The 27,442-nt window shown below is 48.3% G+C and overlaps 1 protein-coding gene across 1 annotated transcript in view; it reads right to left on the bottom strand.

Annotated features, from left to right (window-relative positions):
- The window catches only part of FRMPD3 (FERM and PDZ domain containing 3), a 61,160-nt gene extending 38,377 nt beyond the window's left edge, over nt 1-22,783 (bottom strand). The window contains exons 1-5 of the mRNA XM_068963052.1: nt 22,636-22,783; nt 18,611-18,713; nt 15,182-15,227; nt 5,192-5,296; nt 350-457 (exon numbers count right to left, since the gene is read on the bottom strand). Of these exons, the coding sequence (XP_068819153.1) occupies nt 350-457; nt 5,192-5,296; nt 15,182-15,227; nt 18,611-18,713; nt 22,636-22,783 (510 nt within the window). The remainder of the gene's footprint in view (nt 1-349; nt 458-5,191; nt 5,297-15,181; nt 15,228-18,610; nt 18,714-22,635) is intronic.
- Nucleotides 22,784-27,442: the final 4,659 nt, after the last annotated feature.

Here is a 27,442-nt window from a genome sequence, read left to right as displayed (position 1 = left end):
CTCCTAAAAGTCATGAAGGACACAGGGTAACATGACACAAAGCAGTTTGTTAACAGATGTGTGCACACACGCATGCCTACACACATCCATGCACATGTACATGTATGCACACACACACACATTTACGATCACTAGCACACAGTTGGGCAGGCAACTTTCCCCCACCACAGCCATTCAAGGACTGTACGTTTTTACAACCAGGTACTTCCGGGAGCAGGAGGTCAAAGACCAAGAGCACCTTGCTCTAGAAGTGAGCAGCTCTGTGCAGACTCAGAGGAACTCTGAGACCAGCAGCTGTGTGTGCTCCAGAGAGTACAGTACCAACCCACGAGAGGAGACTTTGGGGTACCTTAACAGTAGTCCGGCCATCAAATGTGAACGACTTGATCTGCCCATTTTCTAAGAAAACCTTCAGGACATTGGGGATGAGGAGGAGAGCTTCTTTCTTCAGCATTTTCTGTGAAAGGACAAGGAGGGGGCTCATTTAGGAGGAGGAAAGTGGAAAGGAAGAGAAAGGAGTGAGTGAAGGAGAGGGAGCCAAAGGTGTGGAAGGACAGAGAGACAGACGAAAGAACTGATCAAAGATAACATTACACAGAGACCAAAAGCAAATTCTCCAAGAAGACAATGGGCCATATCCAAAGCTCACCCTTCATTTGATGTCACAGCACACCCACGGTCTACTGTGGCTCAAAGCTCCACAGCTCAGCGGGGGCTTGGCCAATAGAGACCACCACACACTGAAGGGCTGATGGGAGGTCTTAGGAGCCCACCTCACTCACCGGCTCCTATCTCCTGCCTCCTTCCTTTCCACCGGGCCCTTCATACATTGAGATCACTTCCATGCCTTTGCCCTGCCAGTCTCCCTCCATCCAAGCACCTTAGGTCTTCTCTGACCTAGTCCACGCCTACTTCTCCAGTCATGTCTTATCATTCCTGGTACCCACACTGTTTTTTCATACCTTTACACCTCTAGTAACTCATCATTTGAGGACTGCCTCACTCCCCGAAGGACATTTAGCATCTCTGACTCTGAGACACTAAATGCAATAACAAGCCAAATCATTGGGATGACTCCAAACACCCTCCAGATATTCCCAAAAGCTCTCTGAGAATGGGCAGTACTGACCCTGATTGAGAACCACTTGCAAAGCCCAGTTTTGAACACCTGACAACTCCTTAAAGCTTTCTTGGCTTAGGCATTTCTGTATTTATAGAGTGGTTCATGTTAGGTTCTTGATAAACCTTTATTAAATAAAGACTGTTCCCTCTGCCTCCCTCTTTTGATACCTGGAAAACTCCTACTCATCCTTCAAAACCCAGCTTAAATATGAATTCTGTAAAGCCTGTCTAATATCATCAGGTACTTGAACCTGGTGTTCCCACGTTGTTCCTTTAGCAACTTATACACACCTATCAGTTGTTGTTGTTCAGTCGCTAAGTCATGTCCAACTCTTTGCCACCCCATGGACTACAGCATGCCAGACCTCCTTGTCCTTCACATACCTCTCTAAGTGCTCTAAAGTATTTCCTTATGCATTCATTTTTTAAAATTATTATTTTTTTTTATCTTTTGGCCACAATGTGTGGCATGTGGGATCTTAGTTCCTTGACTAGGGATTGAAACCACATCCCCTGCATTGGCCGCATGGAGTCTTAACCACTAGACTGCCAGGGAAGTCCCAGTGCTCTTTTTGAAGAATGTGTGTCTTTTTTAACCAAACAGTTAATGCAGCACTGTGACTATGTCCTATTCAATCTTTGTGGCCCTGACATTGAGCAGAGTTCCCAGCACACAGATGGTGCTCAATAAATGGCTGCTAAACATATGAGCAGGAGGTGCTTAATATGTGCTTATTGATTAGACTCATTATGGAAATCCAACCGTTTCCTTGGGCCAACATCATCAGTTCTAGAGGACCTGAAAAGCTGCCTCAGATGTGCAGTGTCCTGAATTCTCTGAGCCTCTGCTACACACTCAGCACTATATTAAGCCTCATGGGGGTACAGCAAAAGCAGAGGACCAGGGTCTAGCCTTATACTGTTTTAAAAAAAATATTTATTTATGACTGTGCTGGGGTTTTGTTGCTGCAAGCAGCCTTTCTCTAGTTGCTGGTGAGCAGGGGCTACTCTCTAGTTGTGGTGGTTTCTCTTGTTGCAGAGCATGGGCTCAGTAGTGGGATGTAGGATCTTCCCTGACCAAGGATTGAACCTGTGACCCCCGCACTGGCAAGTGGATTCTTAACCACTAGACCACCAGGGAACTCCAAGCCTTACACTCTTACAGTGACGTGGCACACACATGATCGACTAGAGAACAATAAAACCAAAACAAACCAAAAGGTATAAGTTAAGGTCTCCTAGATGAGGTGAATTGCATTTTGATTGTAAAGGAGATGGCAGGCGTGGACTATCAGAGAAGCCAGACAAGAACAGTCCAGATCTAGGGACTGTCATGGACAAGTACAAAAACATAAAGCAAGTCCTCTTGGGTCAGGGTGTGGTAGAAGGGGGGGGGTGGCACTGTTGTGACATCAGGTCATTTCCTGATGGAATCAAGCCACAATGGGGAGTGATGGGATCTAAAGTTGGAAAAGTGACTCCCTGGTTCTCTCCCTGATCCCAAGATGCTTCGCTCCCACCAAGCCCAGAGGCCCCAGATTCCCAGGCTGATGACGCTCTGTGGTGGCAGGTTTTATTTAGCACACTGGTTTGGACTCAGATAATTACTTAATTGATTTTGCTTAAAAATAGAGTTGGCAAGGAATGCCCACAGGATTTATTTTTGCTCTTGTTGCTTAATAAAGTCTGGAACACCAAGAGAAAGGGATTCTGGAGTCATCCGGGCCTGGACACCCTGCCCCTGCCCCCCAGACCTAAACAATGGGGAGGCTGCTATGGTCCATGCTGGTGGCAGCGGGGGTGGAGGGGAGTGTTGTGACATCAGGTCATTTCCTGAGCACAGCTAGGGTGGGAAGGTTGATGTCTCGGTCTCTCCCAAACAAGAGCCTCCCACCACCCGTGGTTTACCTGACCAGGAGCAACAGAACCTGGGGTGGGTTCTAGCCACTCTGGGGCATTTCTGTCTAGATTGGTCTGGAGTGGGGGCTTTCTTCTGCCTGTGGCTAGATGTGACATATGGAGAGGCGAGTCATGGTGGAGGGGAGAACACAAGGGAGATGAAGAAAGGGGAGGAAAAAAGGGGGGAAAGAATGGAAGGGGGAGGAGGGATACGATTCTTCACTGGGTGACCAGGCCTTGGTGGGTTTTTCTGTGATGTTGATAGCTCAGTTGGTAAAGAATCCGCCTGCAATGCAGGAGATCCCAGTTTGATTCCAGGGTTGGGAAGGTCCACTGGAGAAGGGATAGGCTACCCACTCCAGTATTCTTGGGCTTCCCTTGTGGCTCAGCTGGTAAAGAATCCACCTGCAATGTGGGAGACCTGGGTTCAATCCCTGGGTTGGGAAGATCCCCTGGAGAAGGGAAAGGCTACCCACTCTAGTATTCTGGCCTGGAGAATGCCATGGACTGTATAGTTCATAGGGTTGCAAAGCATTAGACATGACTGAGCGACTTTCACTTCACTGAGATGGGAGAAGCTGCACCTGTCTATCATGTGTGCTAAGTCTCTTCAGCCCTGTCTGACTCTTCACGACCCTATGGACTGTAGCCCGCCAGGCTCCTCTGTCCATGGGATTCTCCAGGCAAGAAAACTGGAGTGTGATTCCTGACCCAGGGATCAAACCATCTCTCTTATGTCTCCGGCACTGGCAGGCGGGCTCTTTACCACTAGCACCACCTAGACTCTCCAAATTCAGGTCTCATTTCCTTTGGGTGTTCAGGGCTCAGGACACAAATGTACCCTTAGTGACTTGTACCTCAGCTGATACACAAGGATTCCACACAGCTCCCTTTCCTCTCTGTGGCCCCTGCTTCTCCTAAACCTCTTCTGCTGAGACTGACATGGAGCCCAGCCACCAAGTATTCAGATGGCTTAGTCAGTGGGGCCCAGTTGTCCCTTGGGCTTCACAGTCTTCCTCAAATGGAGAGGGAAGAGGGCCTTGGCAGAGTTTGGGGATAAAGGTCAGGGAAATTGAGTCATAAGACATCTCTGACCTCTATCCATCCCGTCCTCTGGGTGGCTCTGCCTCAAAGAACTAGAGGGGTGCTGGTGCCCCACTGATTCTCCACTCAGGCTTGTCCTCCTGCCTTGTCTCAGCTGCAGCTGTGCTTCACTACAGACATGCCATGGGCCTCCCGAGAGCCCAGTCCATGACAGCCTCGAAAGCACACAGCACCTGTTAGCGCTGCTGGCCTCCTCCCACCCACCCCCGTGGGATATCACCAACTTCTGCCGACTCCTGGAGGACTTGGAGTTATCATCCATGGCTGCCTAATACGCATCTTTATGTGCTCTACCCGCCTCTTCTCATTTGCTTATCTGCAGCAGACAGCTCAGTTCATGTTAACCCCATAAGGCGGTGAGAAAGACAGTGGGCTGGCCACGACCCCTCCAGACTGGCTGCTGCATGACATGGGTGGTCAAACACCACCTGCTCCTCAAAACCCCATCACCCAGCGGTGGATTCTATACTGTCTCAATCTGAGTCGCCTGTCCTCCCAACATCACTGAGAGGAATCCAGAGGCAGGGAACAGGTATCTATTTTGCATCCCTTGTAGTGCTGGGAACACAGCAGGCATCTAATATTAATAAAAGTTCTGTGACTTAATGAGAGTCTATATCATTTCCCCTAGGCTGCTTCGCCCTTCACTGCCCAGTCTTCTCTAGTTGAGACCTGGAGTTGCAGGATCACTTCAACATGCCGAGGGCTCAATTTCGCCGCATCTTCAGAAAATCACTACTTCCTTCCTGTTTCTATCAAGTAGCCAAATGATGTTTATGGAGCACTTGTTCTGAGTACTGTGCTAGAGATGGAAATTTCTTGAAGTACCATGAGGCTTCTGAGTGAACTGATATGTATTCCTTCTCTCCACGATGCCCAGGGCTTCTCTGGATGCCACACACCCCTCACTCGCTCCCCACCCAGAGCCCCAAGGTCCCCCCTCTGACCCCTTCATAATGCTGTCCACTTTGAGGAGCAGCAGATGAGCAACTGGCCCAAAGGGATACTTCGACAGCCTGGCTGACTCTGGCCAAGGGCTGAGGGGAGGAGGCGAAAGCTCACTTACTGCATCTGTTTCTCCAACTGCCACCTGCTCGGAAAATCGGACCTTCACAGGATTGGATCTCAGCTTGGCCTTCTTTGCCGCACTGATGAAGGCAGATTTGGGGGACTGGAAAAAACAGAGAGGGCTCATGAGTTCACCATACTTGGAGAAAACCTGACATTTGCTGCATGGAGTTAAGATGTCTCAGTACGGGTACCCCCCTTTGCCTTGTGGATCAATAAGCCAATAAATAAGTATTCATTCCCTACTAGGTGCAAGACAATGTGCTAAGTGCTTCCTTAGATGATTGGTATGTTCTGAGTAAGCTGGGCATGAATCGAATTTGAGTAAATTGAATCCCATTATTAATGCTCTAGGCCTAGGGGAGTTTGCAAAAATTCTTTGTAATAACGTACACTGAAATTTTATATATTTGGTTTCCTTAATGTGAGATATACCTAAATGGTGGTTTTTATTACATCTGAATATGAACATTGCAAAGGATTTACAGAAATAATCTTATTCATTTCAAAGATATGTCCTGCCCCTAGGAAGGAGGTTCATAGAAAATATTATTTTAGATGCAGAAGAAAGGAGGCTTAGCATGCCAAAATGATTTATCCAGTTTCTACACTATTTGACAGAAGAGACATTAGCAATTTTACCCAGGTGTCCTGGCTTCCTAGTTCTAGGCTTTCTACTACTTTGTTCATCCAACTCTGTAGAGACACTCAAACAAGAGCTAGGGTCTCTTGTGTTTGAAAACTCCCACAAATTCAGCAGGATGCATGGTTAGCAAATGCTGGAAACTGAGTCTTTCCTGGGTGCACTGTGGATTTGAGAAAACGCAGGAGTCCTAGTGAGGGGCACCCTCATGTCTCTGGGGCATTTATTCATTTGTGTAACAAATTTTGGGAGGGCCCACTCAGTGCCAAGCACTGTTCTACGTGACGAGGATCTAGCAGTGAATAAGACGGACAAAACCCTCTGGCCTCAAGGAGTGCCTATCCTAGCAGGGACAGACAGACAGACAAGAAATAGAGAAACACCTCTTAGGAGGCAAATAAGGGCTATGAGAACAAATTGAGCTGACTGAGGGACCACAGCAGAGATTGAAGTCATGAGGGCGAGAGTGGTGGGGGTGTTATTTTAGACAAGACAGGCGGGGAAGACCTCTTTCAGGAGGTGACATTTAAGCAGAGGTCTGAAGGAAGTGAGGGAGAGATAACCATGAGGATATCTGGAGAAAGAGCCTTTCAAACAGAAAGAACAAGACAGTGTCTGAGGTGGGAGGAGGACTTGGGTGCATGAGGAATAGTCAGGAAGCCAAGTGTGGCCACAGCTGAGTGAGTGGGGAGCTGGGGGCTGCGTCAGGCAGGGCCTTGTGCGTCCATGCGTGCATGCTAAGTCATTCTGGTCATGTTCGACTCTGTGTGACCTTATGGACTGTAGCCTGCCAGGCTCTTCTGTCCATGGGCTTCTCAGGCAAGAATATTGGCATGGGTTATCATGCCCTCTTCCAGGGGATCTTCCCAACCCAGGGATCGAACCTGCGTCTCTTATGTCTCCTGCATTGGCAGGCAGATTCTTTACCTCTAGTGCCACCTGGGAAGCCCAGGGCCTTGTAAGCCATGGCAAAAACGTTGGCTCTTGCTCCAGTGGAAGGCTTTGAATGGTTTCGCTCAGTCATGTCTGACTCTGTGTGACCCCATGGACTGTAGCCTGCCAGGCTCTCTGTCCATGGAATTCTCCAGGCAGGAGTATTCGAGTGGGTTGCCATGCCCTTCTCCAGGGGATTTCCCTGACCCAGGGATTGAACCCAGGTCTCCCACATTTCAGGCAGATTCTTTACCATCTGAGCCACCAGGGAAGTCCTTTTCCTCATCTCAGTAGATGGCATCTCCAGTCTTCCAGTTGACTCCTTTCTTTTTCTCACCTCCCACAACTGATCCATCAACATAACTTCTTGGTGCTATCTTCAGAATTTAGCCAGAATCCACTCACTTGTCATCATAGCACCATTCTTACCATCCTGGCGCAAGCCTCCATCATGTTTTAACTGTATTCTTGCAGGAGATTCCAAACTAGTCTCCCTCCTCCGGCCGCCAGTCTCTGGTACTATTTTCCACACAGCAGACAGAGGCGTCCTTTTTAAATGCAAGTCAGACCCTGTCTGTTCAAAACCTTCCAGTGGAACAAAATCCAAAGTTTTTGCCTTGGCTTACAAGGCCTGGACTTCCCAGGCAGCACTAGTGGTAAAGAATCTGCCTATCAATGCAGGAGACGTAAGAGACGCAGGTTCGATCCCTGGGTTGGGAAGATCCCCTGGAGTCGGACACGACTGAAATGACTTAGCATGCACACACGCACAAGGCCCTACCTGACGTAGCCCCCGGCTGCCTCTCTGAACAGGACCTCTCCAGTAAGAAAGGAGGAAATCAGGTTTGGGGCTCTTTCAAACCACCACCACTACCAGCCTTGCCACGCAGCCTGTGAGCCCTATAATCAAGCATTTCTTTGTGTTCCCAGCCCTGAAGGGTCCCTGCCAGCTGGGAAAGCAATACATTAAGCAATTTTCTGCCATTAATGCTGTAGTTGAGATTCATTTACCAGATCAGCCACAGGAGGGCAGGGCCCTAAGATAAAGACACACCAGAAACAAACGTCCTCATCAGCTCTTGGGCCCTGGTCCCAGCTGTGTTCTCTTCCAGAGCCAACAATCTCATTCCCCACGGAGGGCAGATTGCAGAAAGCCACCTGTTCAACCTGAGTCCAGCCGAACCTCAGGCAGTGGGTCTCCGTCCTGGCTAGAGGGCAGAAACACCGGAGGGAGGAGCTTTACAAAGCACCAGTACCCAGTCCCCGCCCCCGATCAATGACATCAAATTCCTGAGGATAGGACCCAGGTATTAAGCTTCGAATGATTTCAAAATACAGCTAAGGTTGGGAACCACTGCACTAAAGCGATCTTAGACTTCTCATCCCGAGCCACAGGGACAATTTGTTGGCAGCAGACAATATAGCACAAGGAAATCCAGGGCTGGAGATGGTTGCAGAAAGTGATTATAGTATCGATTGTTCACAGGAGTCCAGGAATGCCTTTGTGTTACATAGCTTGGTGCTCAGATCCTGGGGGCGGGGGGTGGAGGGGGCATGGGCTATGGCAGGAACAAGGGAAGGGGCGAGGCAGAAAGATCTGTAGTTCTGTTCAGGCAGCTCTGTTTGACTCGTCTCCACAGTAGTCCCATTTCCACTGGAGGTGCCAGACACAAGGTAGAGGAACTCTTTGTTCCACCGGACAGTAACCCTGTCTTTTCCCTGTGATCATCTGTCGTCCTCGAATATCCTCATGTACAGTGTGGAATGAGGCATCTCTAGAGACCTGAATGGGCCATGTAATCCGCCCTTCATTTTTACATAGGAAATGGTGCCCAGGGAAGAGGCTATGGTTTATTCAAAGTGTCAAAATAATTGAGTAGTGGAGCAAAACCCAGAACCTAGATTTTCTGAGTCTTGGATTAGCTATATAACCCCCTGCAGTGGACTGAAGCTGGAAGTCCATTCCTGGTCTTTCGTTCAATGGTCTGGTTCTATCTTGGTCCCAGTGAATGGATTTGTGCAAATAAAGAACCCTAACTGGTATCCTATAGGCAGAGGGGACAGCCTCTTTGCTATCTCTACCACAAGTCCATGATTAGATCCTGTCCTAGAGATACAACAACAAAAAAACTCAGATATTTATAGGAGCAAAAGCAGCAAGTGGGATTGCCAGTATTTTCAAGGATTTTAGTCATTTCCAGTGTGTGTTGTACGGCCATTTTCAGCTTGCTTGTGCCTCATTACTCAGTGACCCCTGCCTGTTGGTTTCTAAGACTCCATCCTATTCTCAGCCTTCAGCCTCGATCACTGACAGTGACTCACTCATCGCCAGCTGGTCTCTGCTATATGTCATGGAGTCATGTCTAGCCTTGTGCTTTGACACAGATGACGCCTGCCTTGCAGTGTGACATGAGTGACTCTCAAAGGTTGCCCTGTCCCAAAGCATCTTCAAAGTGCAACTATGGGGCCTGAAGTTTTTGATACTAGAGTGGCCCATCTGAACTGAAGTATTAAGAATTGGGAAGGCCCAAATTCAAATGTAGTACCTGGAAGGAGTAACGAACACACTTCAGAGGCCAGCAGATTATGGGCCTGTGTGGGCCAGCTCCTGTCTACCACTTGTGTTTGGTAAATAAAGCTTTATTAGAACACAGCCATTCTCTTCATTTCTGCACTGCCTATGGCTACTTCTGTACTACCACATATGGTCTGCACGCATGTGTGCTAAGTCACTTAATTTGTGTCTGACTCTTTTGTGATCCCATGGACTGCAGTCTGCCAGGCTCCTCTATCCATAGGATTTCCCAGGTAAGAATACTGCAGTGGCTTGGCATTTCCTTTTCCAGGGGATCTTCCTGACACAGGAATTGAACCCACTGCTCCTGACATGTCTCCTGCATTGCAGGCCCATTTTTTACTGCTGAACCCCTGGGGAAGCACAAAGCCTAGAGTATTTACTTTATGGTCCTTTACAGAAGTTCACAGACTCCTGCACTAACTTATTAGCATACTCTCACTCACTGTTTCTAAACCTTACCTGATGCTAAAAATCACCAGGAAATGCTCATTAAAACACAGATTTCTTTGGGCATTCCCTGAAGTCCAGTAGTTAGGGCTCTGCACTGTCATTGCCAGGGCACAGGTTCAGTCTCTGGCCAGGGACTAAGAACCCATGAGCTGAGAGGCATGGCCAAAAACAAAACAAACAGACTTCTCAGCCCATTGCAGACTTCAAAGGTCAGACTCTGAGAGGGCAGGGCCCAGGAATTGCTGAAAATGTCCTAATCCACGAAGCACAGATTAATTGAGTACCTTAAAGCTGGGACATCTAAGCTCTTGACTGACCCCATTTTTCCTCTAAGCAGCTGGAAGTCTCATTTTGCAACAGGCACCCTTTCTGGCAAAAATGAATTTTGGCTTGAAACACGGGACTAGAATTTCTAAGCACCTCCAGGGCTATTGCAAGCCCCTCGAAGTAAATATGAAGCCAGCAGCTTGGTGGAATAAGCAACACAAGAGAGAGTCTGCCTTCTCCTTCGGGGCTGAATTCAGCAGCTGGTGATTCTTTGACCATTTTTTAATTTGGTGGCTCTATTAGTACAGATTTCAGGGTTGTGTTCACATATCTTGGCCGAAGACAGGTATACGGCCGAATGTTTTAAGTGTATGATAGGGCCCCACTTTGATAATTGTGAAAGGATTTGAAGAACAAGGAACTCAGGTTCCGGAAGCTTTAACAGCCTCCTGGTTTCCCTTTCTGCTGCCTCATTTTCTCTGACACCGGAACCTACTTATAAGCAATTCCCGTAGCAATCATTGTGGGAGCCTGGGACTATGGAGGGCCATCCTGATCCTAGGGGCCCACTGATAAGGGACCTGGGGGTCCTTCCTTCCTGCATTCAGGACTGCCTGCAGGGGAACATGTCCTCTCCCTGGATTTCAAGGCCCCCAAAAATCACACATAACCCTCACTCCCCATCAATCACCTAGTCAGTTATTCTGCCCACAGCTTCTTCCCGTTTCTGTGCCTATGTCATGCTGTCTCTTCACCATCCCCACCCTTCAGGGCCCCCTGGTGTCCCTCTTGCTCAATAAATGCCATCTCCAAAACCCAGCTCAAATTCTACCTTAGTCCTGAATCCTTTCCCAACCTTGCCATTCCCCTCCCTGGATTTCCTGTAGTCCTCTTTTGTGAATCCACATAGCCATCACTCATCCCTCCAACTAGGTTGTAAAAGAAGAGGTGACATTTTGCATTACTGTGTCTCCCCCAGCACCAAGCACAGAGGAGGCACAGAAGAGAAGACAGTCGTTGATTGCGGGGGCTAGTATTGAATTAATTCATCAATCCAGCAAATAGGACTTGAGTACCTACTCTCTGTCAGGCCCTATACTCAAGAAGCTCTGTGGAAAACCAGTTCTTCTGCAGTAGTTCCCATGATTTTGGCTTTTTTTCTGGATGGGTGGCTTCAAGCAGAGGGGACTGAGACTCTCTGGGTACAGGCTGTTTTCAGAACCAGAAAACTAGTTTCATTTGAAGGGACTGTCTGCTTGCTTTGCCAGCACTGTTCTAGGTCACCAGTCAGTACTTTATTTTAAAATATTTATTGAGGACAAATGACATGGCAAGGTCTAAGGGTACTGAAATTAATGCAAATTCAGTCAATCATGGGGAATAGTTGATCATTCAAAGATTAAAGAACATTCTTAAATATATATAGACTTAATAAGTGGCTACCTATGCAATATTGTTTGAGGATCCCTGGGAAAGGATCCATATGGCTGCTCAAAATACTCCCCAATGGTCTGCTACGGTAAGAGTCACTCTCTTACAAAGAAAATGCCATCTGAAAAAGACTACACATTAGACCGTGCACTTGGCTACATATCAGAATCATTCAAAAGATCAATACCTGGGCTCCATCCCCACAGCTTGTAATTCAATTGGTCAGGGCTAGAGCCCAAGGATCAATATGTTTAAGAGTTCTCAGAAAGTTCTAATGTATAGCCAGGGTAGAGAACCACTGTATTAGACTATTGCCAACCACACAATGTGCCAGTGGCAGGACCCTTAAAGACAGTCTGGTTTAATGTTTCCCAGATTCTACTGAGCATCAGAATTCTTTACTTGCGGCTCTTATTAAAAGTACAGATTATTGCCACAACGTGAACCTATCAGGAGGAGACTGTCTTGTTATGTGATGTAGGAGCTACAACAGTAACGTCTGCAGGGGGTGGGGTGCGGTCTTCAAGGAGCTTTCACTTCAGTGTAAGAGAGAAGATTCTCTCCCTTGATTTTGTTATTCACAGTTGTGTTAACACTGAACTAATGAATACTGAACAACTGTTCCTAGGGGGATTGTGTGTGTGTCTCACATAGATTATAATCTTAAATTCTAAAAACAATTCATCCTGGTAGATTCGATTTTATTTCACCAGGGGAAAATGAGGTTCTGAAGTGTTAAGTGACTTGCCTGATGCCGCCCCGCTAAGAGGTATCAGAGCTGGCATTCAAACCCCATGCCACTGTCCCCGAGCTGGAGTTTCCTGGGCTACACTGCACTGCCCCCTACCGTCTCCATCCTCAGGGCGACTCTGCATGACAACTCAAACAAGACAGAGCATCATTCTGCCTGACCTCAGCTGGGAACAGGTACATTGGGAGACTCAAATGTTTCATGCTCCGCATATGTCAGCAAACAACCAGGAAAGCGCTGTAAGTCTGGATTTTGGAGTTACAAATAAATTTTAGGAAGTGGGCAAATTTGCAAATATGGAATCTGTGAATAATGAGGACTGACTATACATGTTTGCAAGGCTAACATTTGGTCGGGACATGCTGGGATGGCCATACCTGTTGTAAACCATTGAGGGATTTTTGCTCACTGACTGATAAGTAGTCTGTGCCCTAAGCTTTTTGGGTGCCACCTGATCTCTCCCCTGGAACCTCTTTATAAAAGATCAACCAACAAAGGGTTAACACTTGGCACAGTTAGGTGGCCTGCAAGACTCTGCTCCACTGCCTGTGGCTGGCTTACATTCTCACTGGAAGGCCCTTCCTGTATAGGTTGCTAACTGTTTTGACTATCACTTCTGTGTATATGTGCTCTCATACTTTTCTATGTTTCTAGGGTTTAGAGGAGCTTCTCTGGTGGCTCAGTGGTAAAGAATCTGCCTGGAATGCAGGAGACCCGGGTTCGATCCTTGGGCCAGGAAGATCCCCTGCAGAAGGCAATGGCAACTCCAGTATTCTTGCCTAGAGAATCCTCATGGACAGAAGAGCCTGGTGGGCTATAATCCACAGGGTCGCAAAGAGTCAGACATGACTGAAGCAACTTAGCAGGAGCAGCAGGGTTGAGAGGGCACAAGGCCAAGAACTAGAATGTAAGCTCTCCAAGGGTAGGAACCCTGTTTGTCCTGTGTGCTGCTATATTCCCAGCCTGGAAGACTGCCTAGAATAGTGGGCATTTAGTAAATGTTTGATAAACAAATGAATGAACTAGAAACTTTCATTGAGGTTAGTCAGGCAAAGATGTTTGGAAGACATGAGTCTTAAGGCAGGTATTCAAGGAAGGAGCCATGTGTTACAAGAGATGTGGATTACAATAAGGATAGAAGTCTACACGGTGGTGAGAACTAAGAAATGTACAAGGAAGAGGAGGAGAGCACCCTGGCCATGACAAAGAGGTGTTGGGGGCACTGGGATGAGAGTTGGGACAGAGATGGGGGAATGTTAGGCTCTTTATTCTGCACCTAAGTTTGGACACTTGAGTTTGATTTAGGTTTCCTTTATTCCAACAAATACTGAGCATCTATTCTGTCAGATACTGTTCCAGGTGCTAGAGATACAGCAGTGAACCACAGTCTACTCTCATGGAAAGCAGTCTGGCAGTTTCTTAATAAACTAAACATACACTTAGTATATGGCTGGACAATCACACTTTTGGGCATTTGTCCTAGAGAAACGAAAACTTATGCTCACAAAAAACCCTGTACATGAATGTTTATAGCAGCTTTAATATCACGCTAGCCAAAGCCTGGAAGGAACCAAGATGTTCTTCAATGGGTGGATGACTAAACAGTAGTACATCCATACCATGGAATACTACTCAGCAATAAAAAAGGAGCCAACTATTAATACAAGCAATGGCTTGGATGAATTTCGAGGGCATTGTGCAGAGTGAAAAAATCCAATCCCCAAAGGTTACATACTTTATGATTCCATTTATATAATATTCTTGAAATGATGAAATTACAGGAATGGAGAACAGATTAGTGGTTGACATGGATTGAGGGTGGGGAGTAGGTGCCCCATAAAAGGGCAACATGAGGCATCCTTTCAGTAATAGAACTCTCCAGTATCTTGACTGTGTTGATACATGAACCCACACATGTGACCAGGTAACACTGAAGCATTCACATCATTGTACCAACGTCAATGTCCCAGTTCTGATATAGTACTGTTAGGTATGTAACATGTAATCACTGGGAGAAACAGGGTAAAGGATACCCAGGGATGTCACTGTACTAGCTTTGCAACTTCCTGTGAATCTACAATGATATCAAACTAAAAAGTAAAAAAAAAAGTCAGGGATTCCCTGGTGGTCCAGTGGTTAGGACTCAATGCTTTCACTGTGGAGGGTACAGGTTTGATCTCTGGTCAGAGAACTAAGATCCCACAAAGATTACTACGAGGATGTGATCTAGTAACAGACACAGTGCCTCTTGATTCCAACTTTTGAGAAGGGCCTAGGGACTTCTATTTTTAATAAATAGTCCTGGTGACTATTATGATCAGGCAAGCAAGGGGAACACTGATCTAGTCTAAATCCCTCAATTCACAGATGAGGAAACAGGTTCAGAAAAGGGAACTGACTCCCCCAAGGTCACGTAGGCAGTTAGTAACTGAACCTAGACAAAGATGAACCTATTTGTCCAGCTGTATCTCCCCAGCAACTTTATAGTAAATCCTCCACATACAGGGTTGTGTCTAATACACCGTAGGCCATTTAGTATATACCTGTATAAATGAATGAATAAGATTAGCACCCAGAGTCTGCAAGGATTAATGGAATTGGACACTGGACAGGTAAATTTTGATGGGACACAGCAAAAAAGAGGTAGAAAATATGTGTGGAACTGGGGCAGTGGTGGAGTAGCTTAAGTGGGGAAAGCAGAGCACACAGGGCAGCACACAGCACTATGGAGCCCTTCAAAATCCTCAAGCCTGGGCTGTGAGCATAGACAAGATGTGCAGAAGGCACGATTTTCGGTTCACTCCTAAATCCTTGGCTCACAACAATGCTGGTCCTAGTCTCTCCCATCTCCCTCTCCCGTCACTGTCACTTTCCAATGTGGGGATGCTCTTGTCTCAGTCAGGAGGAAGGGTGGATGGCAAAGAGGCTCACTCACCTGATGAGTGTGCAGAACTGTAAGAACGATGAATTCCTTAGCGCTCCTACAGAGAGAAGAGGGAACAGGAGAGTCGTGTATCATGCACTGGGTATTCATCTAGCACAAGAAGGAACACCAGAATTCTCCCCTGGGCTGCATTCAGGTATATGGATTAGGACAGAGGGCAATCTAAATATCTGCATGGCTGCCTCGCCTCCCATCATTTGTGGCAGCTGACATCCACCATCCATAGAGGTTCACACAGGCTTCTGAAAATGGTATTATCATTACCTCTGGGGTTGTCATTTTTCAGGTCTTCTTTTTATATTCCTTCTCACATTCTCTCTATAGAAATCCTCAAACCCTAGGAGAAATTTTATCTATAGGCAAAAAAGTTTGCAAGGAAAACCAAACACCTGAATTAAGGAACTCAAAGGGAGCACAATCAGAGTCCTGGGAACCATGTACTGTGATTATTGGCAATTTGGTATTTAAGTAAGAGGAGAAACTCAAAGGAAAAACCCAAAGGAGGTCATTTGGTCATCATGACTCATACTCAGCAGATTTGTTTTAATTGAAGGACCAAAAAAAAAAAAAAAGAGAGAGAGCCAGAGAGCAACAGATGGAAGACAAGACTCTCCAGATAGCAAACATCCAAAAGGATGAAGAATTTGAAACTCTTCAGACAAGAATTATGCCAATGATCCAACAAGCTGTGAGGTATGAAAATTCTCTCCCGATAGTACATCATCCTTTACAAGAACTAAAAGAAATGGAAAGAGTTTGCCTTGAAGGAGCTTCCCCTCTCTTTGCTGGTCTTTTTTCAAATGTTTCTGGGAACGAAGGTATTCAGGAAGCAGAGTCAAGACACCCTTGATTCTGGGTATTCAAGAAAAGCCCAGGGCCCCTGCTCGAGGACTTGGACTGGTACCATATTCAATGAGGTAGAGTCCAGGGATGTTGTCAGCTCCTGGGTCTGGGAAGCTCCTGGAGTAAGGAAGGAGCTGTGTTCCAAGGAAAACACCTGGAAAGTCCTGTCTCTTGGCCAGGGCAGGGAACTAGTATAAACTGAATTATGTGACTCCTCTGTTCCAGCCCCTGCCACATCTCCCCATATCATGTAGAACAAAGCTAAAGTCCTTGCAGTAGCTACAACTCCCCCCTTCCTTACCCCACTCCACGTGGGCTTCTCTCATATTCCCCAAACACATCACACACACTCCTGCCTTAGGGCCTCTACACTGGGTTCTTCTTGCCTTCTCTGATATCCTCATTTCCTTCAAGTCTTTCTTCAAATGTCACCTCCTCATTGAGGCCGACACTGGCCATGCTATTTAAAGTTGCACTCTGTACCCCTGTTCCCAGCATTCCAGATCTTTATCCTGACCCCCTTTCTATTCTTCAAAAACATTCATCAACTTTTAATATACTGTGCAATACTTATTTATCATGTTTACTGCTTATGATGTGTCTTCTTCCACTAGAATGTAAACTCCAATGGGCAAGGATTTTTGTCTGTCTTATTCACTGCTGTATATTCAGTGCCTAGAACAACTGATGCACAGGAGACACTCAATATAATAAATATTCACTGAATGAATGAATGATCTGCCAGTCCCAGAGATTATCAAATGTGTGAGCTCTGACTCGACCCAGAAGGTGCTCTGAGCAGTCTCACAAAATTGGGCTACCTTGGTTCGGGGTACAAAGATATCCACAAGAAGCAAAGCAAAGACTTCTGAGGGGTCAGCCTGAAAGAACCCCCGAACATGCCCTGATGGGGTTGAAAGAATTCACCCCATGGTGACGTGGTGGTGGACCATGAAGGGTGGAGAGTGGGGGAATGCAATGGACAAACTGAACTTGGAGAAGAGCCAAACTAAGGGTCATTAGGGACCAGACACATACCAGGATATTGGGCTGGAAGGGGAGCCTGTGGAGGAAGACCTGCTCTGGACTTTAGGAAGGGGCAGTGCAAACCCTTCCAGGAGTAGCAAGGGGGCACCACTCCTCTGCCTGTGAAGGGGAGGGAGGGGCCCTGGAGGCAGGTGGGCTTTGGGAGAACAAGAAAGATAAGCGGAATGGAAACACTCCAAATGGAGAAGGGTTGAAGGAGATGGAGGCAGAGATGGAGCAGACTACGCCAGGCAGAGAGAGAAAGAGAGCGAGCATGTGAGGATAGCTAGCTGAGGTCCCCCAAACTGAGGTTATCCCCTAGAATTTAGAGCTGAAAGAATCTAATTCCTTTCTCTCACTTCTATTGTCTCACTCCTTATCAAAGTGTCTATGCAAGGGGGCGTAGGGTGGTGTGTGTGTGTGTGCAGGTGATAGGCGTGTGGGGTGGGGAAGTATCTATGGCACAGGTGTGTGTGTGTGAGCATTGTGGTACCTGTGGGTATGGGCGTGCTTTTAGTGCATGGTGTGTGTGTGTGTGTGGTGTCATGTTTTGTGTTTATGTGTGTATGGTATGCACGGGGCTGTGTGTGTGTATGTGGTGTGTGGTGGCGTGGTGTGCAGGGGCAAGAGGTATGTAGTGTGTGTGTGATATGTGGTGGCATGGTATATACAGAGGTTGCTATTGTTTAGATGCTCAGTCGTGTCCAACTCTGAGACCCTGTGGACTGTAGCCCGCCAGGCTCCTCTGTCCATGGGATTCTCTGGCAAGAATCCTGGAGTGGGTTGCCATGCCCTCCTCCAGGGGATCGTCACCACCCATGGATCGAACCTGCATCTTCTGCTTTGGCAGGTGGGTTCTTTACTACTGAGCCACAAGGGAAGCCCCATATACAGAAGTAAAGGAGGGGAAAAGTCAGTGTGATGACTCCATGGACAGCGGTGGTCCTCCTCACGTTCCTTTCTCTCTCTGACCTGCCCCCATCTGGGGAGGGCACTAAGGGGTCACACACACTGTGGACAAAACCCAACATGGCAGGTTCCATGCCACAACCTGCTGGCCAGGCATTTGGACTTTATTCTCCTTGTGTTTTTTTTTTGCGGGGGGTGGGTAGGGAGTGGCGGGTGGGAAACGATGTCTTGCTCGCATTGTGCTTATCTCAGAATGTTGTTTGAATGGCTTGTTTGTTTCTCGTTCTTTACTCACTTGGTCTATGTCATTGGTCACTCACTTGTTCTCAGTGGTGACTGCACAGTTAAGTTGAAAACCAAAGGGCTTGGGTGAGGGGAGTTGTTGGGTGAAGGGAGGTGAGGTGAGCTCTGCCAGGAGGCTGTTCTTTGTGTCTCCTCACATCACTGAATGAGGCTAAGCCAGAGTGTGTGAGGGCCCTCAGGCCCCAGAAGTTCTGGGTACCCAGGAGCCCTGGCTCGGGTTGCTCTCCCTGGGAAGACCCCTCTCTCAGCCAGGGAGGGCTGCGGCAGCCATAGTTACACTGCTGGCGGGATGGGGATAGCCGTGCTCAGCTCTCGCAAGGCCCAAGAGGCTCCTATTACCTGATGAGTTCTATGAACCTCTCCCTGGGGGCTTCACTCACGTCCTCCTCATTAATAGCCACAATCTGGTCACCAGCCAGGAGCTTGTCCTCAGAGGGGCCTCCTGTGGAGGAGAGGAGAGAGGCGTGAGGCCTGGGTGGGAGGGAGTCGCCAGCGCCCGAGGGAGCGGCTGCAGGCACTGTGGCCTGCAGGAGATGCGGGCCAAGTGGTGCCACTGACAGGGCTACTCTTCGAGCCCTGGGCCACTGTTGCCTGTAGCAAGTGGAGGGCAGAGGGCTGGAGAAAGAGAATGGAATGGCCTTGCTTAGGCTGGGAGTGGTGTGGTAGCAAAGGCCTGGTGCTCAAGCAAGGTTCACCAGTGATTCCCGGCTGGGACCTAGTGAGGAGCACAAACTTCAGTTTCATCAGGAGGGATCTGCTTGGGCACAAGGCATGGCTTCCAGACTACTGGAGGGGTTATAGGTGACAGGAGGGGGTGAGGAATCTTCTTACTTGAACATAATTCATACTCACTGGTCTGGAAGGATGTAGGCATTCACTTCCCTGGAGACAGGGGGATGAACTACAGGACCTAAAGTGAAAGTGTTAGTGTCCGACTCTGCAACTCCAGTAGCCTGTCCACCAGGCTCCTCAGTCCATGGAATTCTCCAGGCAAGAATACTGGAGTGGGTAGCCATTCCCTTCTCCAAAGGCTCTTCTCAAACCAGGGATCAAACCCAGGTCTCCTGGATTGCAGGCAAACTCTTTACCATCTGAGCCACCAGAGGAGCCTAAAAGGCATTTATTTTCTTTCACCTGAGATGTGCTGCTGTCTGAGAAATGAGAGGAACGAGGCACAGACCCTAAATCACTGGCAGTTGGAAATTTGCTTTCTCTCCTTCTCACATCTACTGCTGAGGTTTAGAAAGCAGACCTGCCTGAGGGCCCTGCCTTCCTGATGGTGGTAAAGGGTGGGTTGGAGGGGCGCCCTGGGCTGTGATGCCTCTGGTGCTTAGCAAAGATCTCCTTGGAGAAAAGGATTTTAGATATTTAAGGAGAATGACAAGTAGAACTCAGCTTAACTCAAACCCCAAATAGGACATGTCTAAGGACATGTCTCACTTTCAACCCAGGCTGGATGCTTGTTGGGGTCCACTTGAAAGAGTCAGATCCCAACTATTCCTCTCTCTGCAAAAAAGCGTGCTGTGTAAATACGACAAACATGAACAACATCCAGGTCACCATGTCAGTTGAGCATCACGCTATGGCTCTGGAGAGTGGGGCCTGTGCGCTGAGGGTGAGGCCTGTATGCTCAGCGAGCAGGATTCCCCACTCCAACTGCAAAGACCCTCAACCCACTCTTCTGACAGCATAGGGATGTCAGAAACAGGAAGCCTGGTGGTGAGGAGACCATTCTTTGCAGCAAGTCAGGCTGGGACGCTCAACTCAAATCTACAACTCAATGGCTGTGGGACCTCGGAGGAGACATTTCATCTCTCTGAATCTCTCTTTCCTCATCTAAGAAATGGAAAAATAACAGCAGAAGAATGTTGGGAGGATAAATGGGATGATGGATGTAGAGCATTTAAAACAGTTGATTGATGTTAGTAAGAATTCAATAAGTGGTACTTATTACGTCTTCCAAGGGACAGTTCCTTCCACTCATTTCATTCCTCCTATTCATTGTTGTTCAGTCGCTTCAGTCATGTCCCACTCTGTGCAACCCCATGGACTGTAGCCCGCCAGGCTCCTCTGTGCATGGGATTCTCTAAGCAAGAATACTGGAGTGGGTAGCCATTTCCTTCTCCAGGGGATCTTCCCCACCCAGGATCAAACCTGCATCTCCTGCATTGGCTGTACTGTGCTTATTTACTCAGTTGTGCCCAACTCCCTGTGACCTTTGGATTGCAGCCTGCTGGGCTCCTCTGTCCATGGGATTGTTCAGGCAAGAATACTGGAGTGGGTTGCCATTTCCTCCTCCAGGGGATAGTCCCCAATCAGCGATTGAACCCATGCCTCCTGTGTTTCCTGCATTGCAGGCGGGTTCTTTACCCACTGAGCCAGGTAGATTCTTTACCACTGAGCCACCAGGAAAGGCATTCCTCCTATCTACTTCTACCAAATATGCCAGTCTTTTAGGTACAGGCCACTCTACCTATTCCCTCGCTCCCTTCTTTCCTTTCTCCTGTACATCCATTCATCCCTCCATCCTTCCTTTCAATGGGAGAGGTCCTCATAGAACTTGGCTTTCTGACGGCAGTGGTAAGCTCAGTCTACTTACTATTTTCATGGAATGGTTTGTTGGCTTGTTCAGCCTTAACTGTTCCTTTATGCTGCTGCTGCTGCTAAGTTGCTTCAGTCGTGTCCGACTCTGTGTGACCCCAGAGACGGCAGCCCACCAGACTCCCCCGTCCCTGGGATTCTCCAGGCAAGAACACTGGAGGGGGTTGCCATTTCCTTCTCCAATGCATGAAAGTGAAAAGTGAAAGTGAAGTTGCTCAGTCGTGTCCGACTCTTAGCGACCCCATGGACTGCAGCCCACCAGGCTCCTCCGTCCATGGGATTTCCAGGCAAGAATACTGGAGTGGGCTGCCATCGCCTTCTCCTGTTCCTCTATAGGATTCATCTTATCTTTTCTTGTGGCCTCGCACTGGATGGAGGGGCACCTGGGCTGGAAGCACGTCTGCAAGCAGCCTGCTGGCCCCATGGCCTCCTGTGGTCTCCCTTGTAGCTTTTCTTCTCTCCACTCCTCCAACCCCTTCTTTTATTTCAGACCACCTGCAGCAACCCTGTGAATTCTGTCTCCTCTAAAGTTAAACCAGGGTCTCCTGGTGATCTGTTACTAAGTTTTATCTGGTCCCTCTTCCCCAGGATAAATTTGATTTTGGATCAGAGACTCAAAAACCTTTTGCCAAACTGCATGACTACCTCAGGAGCCTTAGGTCAGCCACAAACTCCTGTACTGAATTGTTTTTTACTTTATGCCCTCCAGTTGAAGAGCAAGCTTACAAAAATCTTTTTCTTTTCCTTGGAGGATTGCAAAATTCATCAAATTTCTGCTAGACCAGTTTGTACTCCGGCTGCTCCTCTTGACTGAGCAAGAAACTGTTGTAAACATCTAAAGCCTCAGGCCCAGCAATTCAGGAATAGAGCTCCTTTCCGTCTGTCTTTTCTTGTCAATGCCTAGCAAGATTTGGAACAAAACAGTGCTCAGGCCCTTTCCCATTTCATTCATAATGACAGGCTTTCACAGTTCTGGTGGGCTCATGCTTGGTTCACCCGGCATGGTCCCATTCAAGCCCTGCTTCCCACCCCACCCCCCTCAGTGGCATCACACAGGCACAGGTGCAAATCCTAGCTCTTCTACTTCTTAGTGGAGTGACCCTGGACATGCCATTTCTCCTCTTCTCTGCCTCAGTTTTCTCATCTGTAAAATGGGAATGGTATCACTTATCTTGTGGACACAGCTGCAAGCACTGAACAAGATGATGTAAATTTGTACAGTCTAGGGGGCTTCATCAGTGGTAGGTGTTGTGTTGCCACTGTGGCTTCAGAGATTTCACTTCCTCTCCCCTTCTCTGCCACCTATGGTCTATATCCTGACTCCAGCCTTCACTGGATGACCTATTTGGTGAGCGTGTACTAGTCTCCACAGCCTGATGATTAGATTCCTGGGGTCAGGAACTCTGTCTTGTATATCCCTATAACCTTGCTTAGAGTAGGCAGTCAATACATACTTGTTGAACTGAATCAGATCAGTATGTCTCAGTCAAGGCAGTATGGCTCTTCTGTGAAGGTGCTATGCAAAGGGAAGTTTTGTTAAGACCCAGACCCTACTAAATTATCAACTGCAGCCTCAGTGTTGCGTGTGGATAAATCTTTAAAAACCAGCTCCCTCACACAGTTATCGGCTGGCAAGTCTTCACCCACTCTTCATGAATTCCTTGGCAACACAGTATACTTGGGTGCTCTTTTCTCTGGGACGATGTGTGGGTGTTTGGGGGGGTGGGAGCCAGGGCCAGGGGGACACTCTGGGTGACACCTACCTGGCCTCACAGATCGCACCACCACAGGCCTCTCACTGCCAGCCACGAAGCCAAAGCCATAGATAGGGTCCCGGTGAATGGCCACTTGTCGCAGCGTCTCTGCCGGCAGCTGCTCACATTCCATATCATTTGTGTTCTCTTTCTGCATCACATGGCTGCGGGGGAGGGGAAGATGGGGGTAAAAGAAGACGCAAAGGCAGCTAAGCCTGAGAGCAGCTGCGAGGGATGCTGACAAGGGTGCTGGCCATGGCGCCTGGGAGTTCATGCACATTGCTTCCTACATCCTCTGGCACCAGCAGAAGGGATGACCGATGCATATTTCACATTGGAGAAAGAAGAGTCTAGAAAGGAGAAGCCACTTGTCTATAGGGCCAGGGCCAACAGAGGACATGGGTGCCATGGAGCCTGACATTAGAGTCTGTCCTTTCCTTAAGATACTGGGACTCAGAAGGAGCCTAAAAGCAAATGTGTTGTTGGAAGGTTAACCAGTATCACCCATGGAATTGGCTATTAACTCCCTGAGAGAAACCAAAACCTTGAGGGAAGGGACTGCAAAACAGGCAAGGCCGTGGGGAAGGAATGTGAAGTCATTTCAGAGTGTGGAGCACCTTCATGAAGTCCTTGTGTAATTTTAAACTTTAATATCCCTTAGGTCATATATAAAAAGAAAATATTGAGATGCCATATGAAAACAAACAGGCTCACATGGGGGACCAATCCCTTATGCAACTGTGCATAACGCTAACTTCTGTTTGTTGTTTTTTGGCCACACCAAACAGCATGTGGGATCTTAGTTCCCCAATCAGGGATCAAACCCGTGTCCACTGCAGCAGAAGTGCAGATTCTTAACCACTGGACCACCAGGGCAGTCCCAATGCCAACTTATTTCAGTTAATGGGACAGCTGGAGAATAGCTGCCAAGGGCAAGTAGGAAGAGCCACCGCTGGAGGCTGTCAGCAGACCTGAACCCAGGTGAGCTGGGAGAAGAGAAATCGCTGCCCTGATACTTGGGAGAGTTATAGATGGCGCTCCAATGCCCGTAACAGATCTTACTGAGGCTTCAGAATTACACCAGGACTTTACAAAGGGTTAACATCAAGGGCAGGGGTGAAACATATTGCAGGCAAGGATGGGTCTGAGCTCAGTATTTGAATGAAGAGCCCTAATGAGTGAAGGCGTAGGGACCCTGGGCTGTGTGAAGGCACTGGGTTCAGGGGCAGAAAAGAGGAGAAAAGGGAAATGAATGACCGGGAGGCAGGATAGGGCAGGTGGAGGTGGAAGAGAGGGGACCAGAGCCAAGAGGCTTTCTGGCCTAATAAATGAGGTTGAGTTTTCTAGTCTCGGTGTGTGTTTCTGAAAAACTAAGGTTCCAGGCAGGGCCCTTCTGAACAAGATACAGAGGGCCAGGAGCTTATTAATCAAACTAGTGTAAGATCTGGAAAAGAAGTGGGAGGTTCTGACACTAGGAGAGTGTTGACTAACTAAGAACACCAAATTCCTCAGGAGCAAATGGTTGTAAACAATTAGGTTGTTTATCAGGACACAGATTTGCTAATTAGAGAGGAGCTTTAGGACTATCAATGGGGGGAGGGTGGGAAGATTTAGAGTAATTGTGTAAAAGAGAAATTCATAGTCCCAGACTTATCTCTCTCGTAGAAGAACTCAGGAAGAAAGATGGACCGTGGCTGATTGGAATCTGACCACATCAACTATGGCTGCTCCCGAGCTGACTTGGGCTCTGTCTGGTGTCCCTTAGGGAGGTGGAAGGGGCTGCCAGGGCTAGGTCAAAGCTCCTGAAGATGAGTTTAGGAACTGGCTCCTTCCGTTTCACACTGGGTAAGACAAATGGTCACTCTTTGACAGAAAGTTAGTTGGGAGCTGGAATATGGCTAGTTGGTGTTCTAGAGAGGTACCCTTCCAGGACAAGGGCTCAGCGAGGGTGGCCTCAGGCTGGCCCCTCTCTCATTTCTGCTCCTGGGGGCAGGCAGGCACTTGAAGGCTTGAAGGGAGCTGAGATCAGGAAACAGCAGGCCAAGGGCTCATTTGGGAAGCAGCCACCACGGGCTACACAGGCTGTGGCGTGGGAAGCGGGGACGCCACAAGGAAGACCCACGCATGCATGAGAGCGCTCGATACCGTGGCCTGTGCTCAGGGCCCCCTGGTCACTGCAGCCTCCCTTTTGCTGCCTTTTTCTTTGTCTAAAGCTAGGGACACTCCAGTCTCCACTGGGCCTTGAAGTACCACCAATACTCATGAAAAGAGACACTCCTGGTGCCAGGGGAGCCAACAAGCTAAGAGCCTTTTGTGACCCAAGTGTTCTGCTTTACTGTTTGGACTATGTTAATCCATCAACAAGTATTTATTGAGTGCCTACTCATACAGTTGGAGATCTGGGCAGGGGGCACAAGAAGTTACAGATCTCTGCCTTCAAAGATCTTCCAGTCTGGGGCTGGGGGAGGGGGAACAGACAAGTGTACACTGAACAGGAGAACAGAATAGTATGAAAAGTCAAAGTGTTAGTTGCTCAGTCGTGTCCCGATTCTTTGCAATGACTGTGGCCTTCCAGGCTCCTCTGTCCATGGCATTCTCCAGGCAAGAATACTGAAGTGGGTTGCCATCTCCTTTTCCAGGGGATCATCCCAACCCAGGGATCAAACCCAGGTCTCCTGCATTGCAGACAGATTCTTAACCACTGAGCCATCAGGGAGCCCATGAGAATAGTATATGAAGTTCATAATTAAGGTCCCAATAGTATGTTCATAGAAGGGAGTGGAGGACTGAAGGGCTCCCTGGAGGAGGTAGAACCTATGCTGGGTAGTCAGAAAATGGCACTGATGGGAAGAGAGACAAGAGGGTAAGCTCTGTCCATGGGTGGCCCCCAACTTTTCACAGGGGACCCAGCTATTTCTCCCACAGCCACAGGCATGTCTCCAGGTGTGACTGGAGCACTTGGTCCCTGGGTTGTCTCTGGCAGAGCTGGACTATCTGTCCCTAATTAGTTCTTCCTTGTGCTCAGTCGTGCCCCCATGGGTATCCATGGGCGACCCCATGGACTGTAGCCTGCCAGGCTTCTCTGTCCATGGACTTCTCCAGGCAAGAATACTGAAGTGGGTTGCCATTTCCTTCTCCAGGGGATCTTCCCAAAGCAGGGATCAAACCTGTGTCTCCTGCACTGAGAGGCAAATCTTTTACCATTACCACGGTGCCAACCACTAGATCCTCCCCCAGTTCTGCAAGGAGTCCTTTTTTTGCACTGCTTGGGCCTTCCCAGCATCTGTGGTCAGAGAAGAAACCCCTCTTTTAACACACTGGGAGGCCATTTTGCAGTGCAAATGGCAGCTGTCCCCACCCTCCTGGGGTTGGCATCTTTCATTGTCTGAGGCTCAGTCAGTCCCTCCGAAATTTGCTCAGTGCATAGAGACTTGGGAGTGACATTGAAGGCCAGTGGTGACGGATGACAGCAGCTCAGCTGTCCATGGGGCACGTGACTGCCCTCCTGGGGGAAATACACACTTTGACTTTGAAAGATGTTTGGCTTCTGGTCTCATCAAACCGGGCAACTCTGAACAAAATTATGAAGCAGCCACAACTTATGGTCCTCTCTCCCCGCCCTCTGCCCAGCTTTGTTTCTGGGATTGGCCATTTTGTTCTTCAAACCACACAGTGCCTTCAATCTGTCCTGTTCCTACCTAAGGTCCCCAAAGGTATATCCCTTCAGCCTGCACCAGGCTTGCCCTCTCTGGTCAGTGACCCGGGTAAACGTCTAGCCTTTTCTTTTCTGCCTAATGAAAACAACACTTTATAGCCAAGTGGTTATTTCTTTTTTATTCTTAAACCCATTACCTCATCCAACAAAAAGGTCCTTTCACATCCATTATCACCTCCCAGTTGCCAAACAGACTAGGTCTCTGCTTCTCCTCCAGCCCAGACTCCAAGGTGGAGGCCAATGAGGGACTCAGCTGGAACCAGATTTCTTGGATAGGGCTCAAAATCCCAGCACCCCCATCTATACCAACCCAGGGTCCCGGACCTTCTGGCTATTTAGTCTCCATTGCAGCATTGGCCTAACCCTGCAGCCAGCAGCTCTCCACATCCTGGCCAAGTCTGACGGGCCAGCCCTCATCTTAATTCATCTGTCTTGGATCCCATTCACTCGGCGTCATTGGGAGAAGGAAATGAGATCATAGTTACAGCAACACATTAGAAGGTTAAACATATCATGTAGATGTAGAGGTGGTGATCTTACCAGTGGCATCATTTGGGGTGGCAGGCAGAGCACAGAATAAGGGCTGAAGATAAACTTCGCTTTCTACAGTCTGGGCCCTTCCCCCATCAACTCCTGGCCTCTAAGTGGCAGCCCCAAGAGGCGCTCTGCCCCCTTATTTTCCAAGCAACTGTCGCCACTATCAGACGACCTGGCTCCCTATGGACACCCTGGCTCCAGTTCCTTTGTGGGCTAAACTGATCCCCTACACCACCACCACCACCACCACCTCCCACCCTCCCCCCAACATCTCTGTCTAAAAAAGAGCTGGTGGCTGGAGCTCATGCTGACAACTGTTGCTAGGCAGGATGTGGCTGAAGGACAGACAGGTGAACTGAGAAGATGGACTGATTGTGAGCTGCTGCTCTTTCCCCTGAACTTCTGGGCAGGAAGACAGAAATGTTAACAGCTTAACTCCCAGGCATCAGCTTTGAGTTCCCCACCCCTCCTTGCCTTTGGCTCCTTCTTCTTTACATTTATTGGCTTCTTGGGCAGTCTTGTTGCTCCCTTCGAAACTGGCAGGCTGTGGAGCCACGTGGGGCC

Source organism: Capricornis sumatraensis, chromosome X, assembly GCF_032405125.1.
Source record: "Capricornis sumatraensis isolate serow.1 chromosome X, serow.2, whole genome shotgun sequence".
NCBI lineage: Eukaryota > Metazoa > Chordata > Mammalia > Artiodactyla > Bovidae > Capricornis > Capricornis sumatraensis.
Note: the sequence above shows the minus strand (reverse complement) of the source record. Positions and strands in the feature narration are given on the sequence as shown.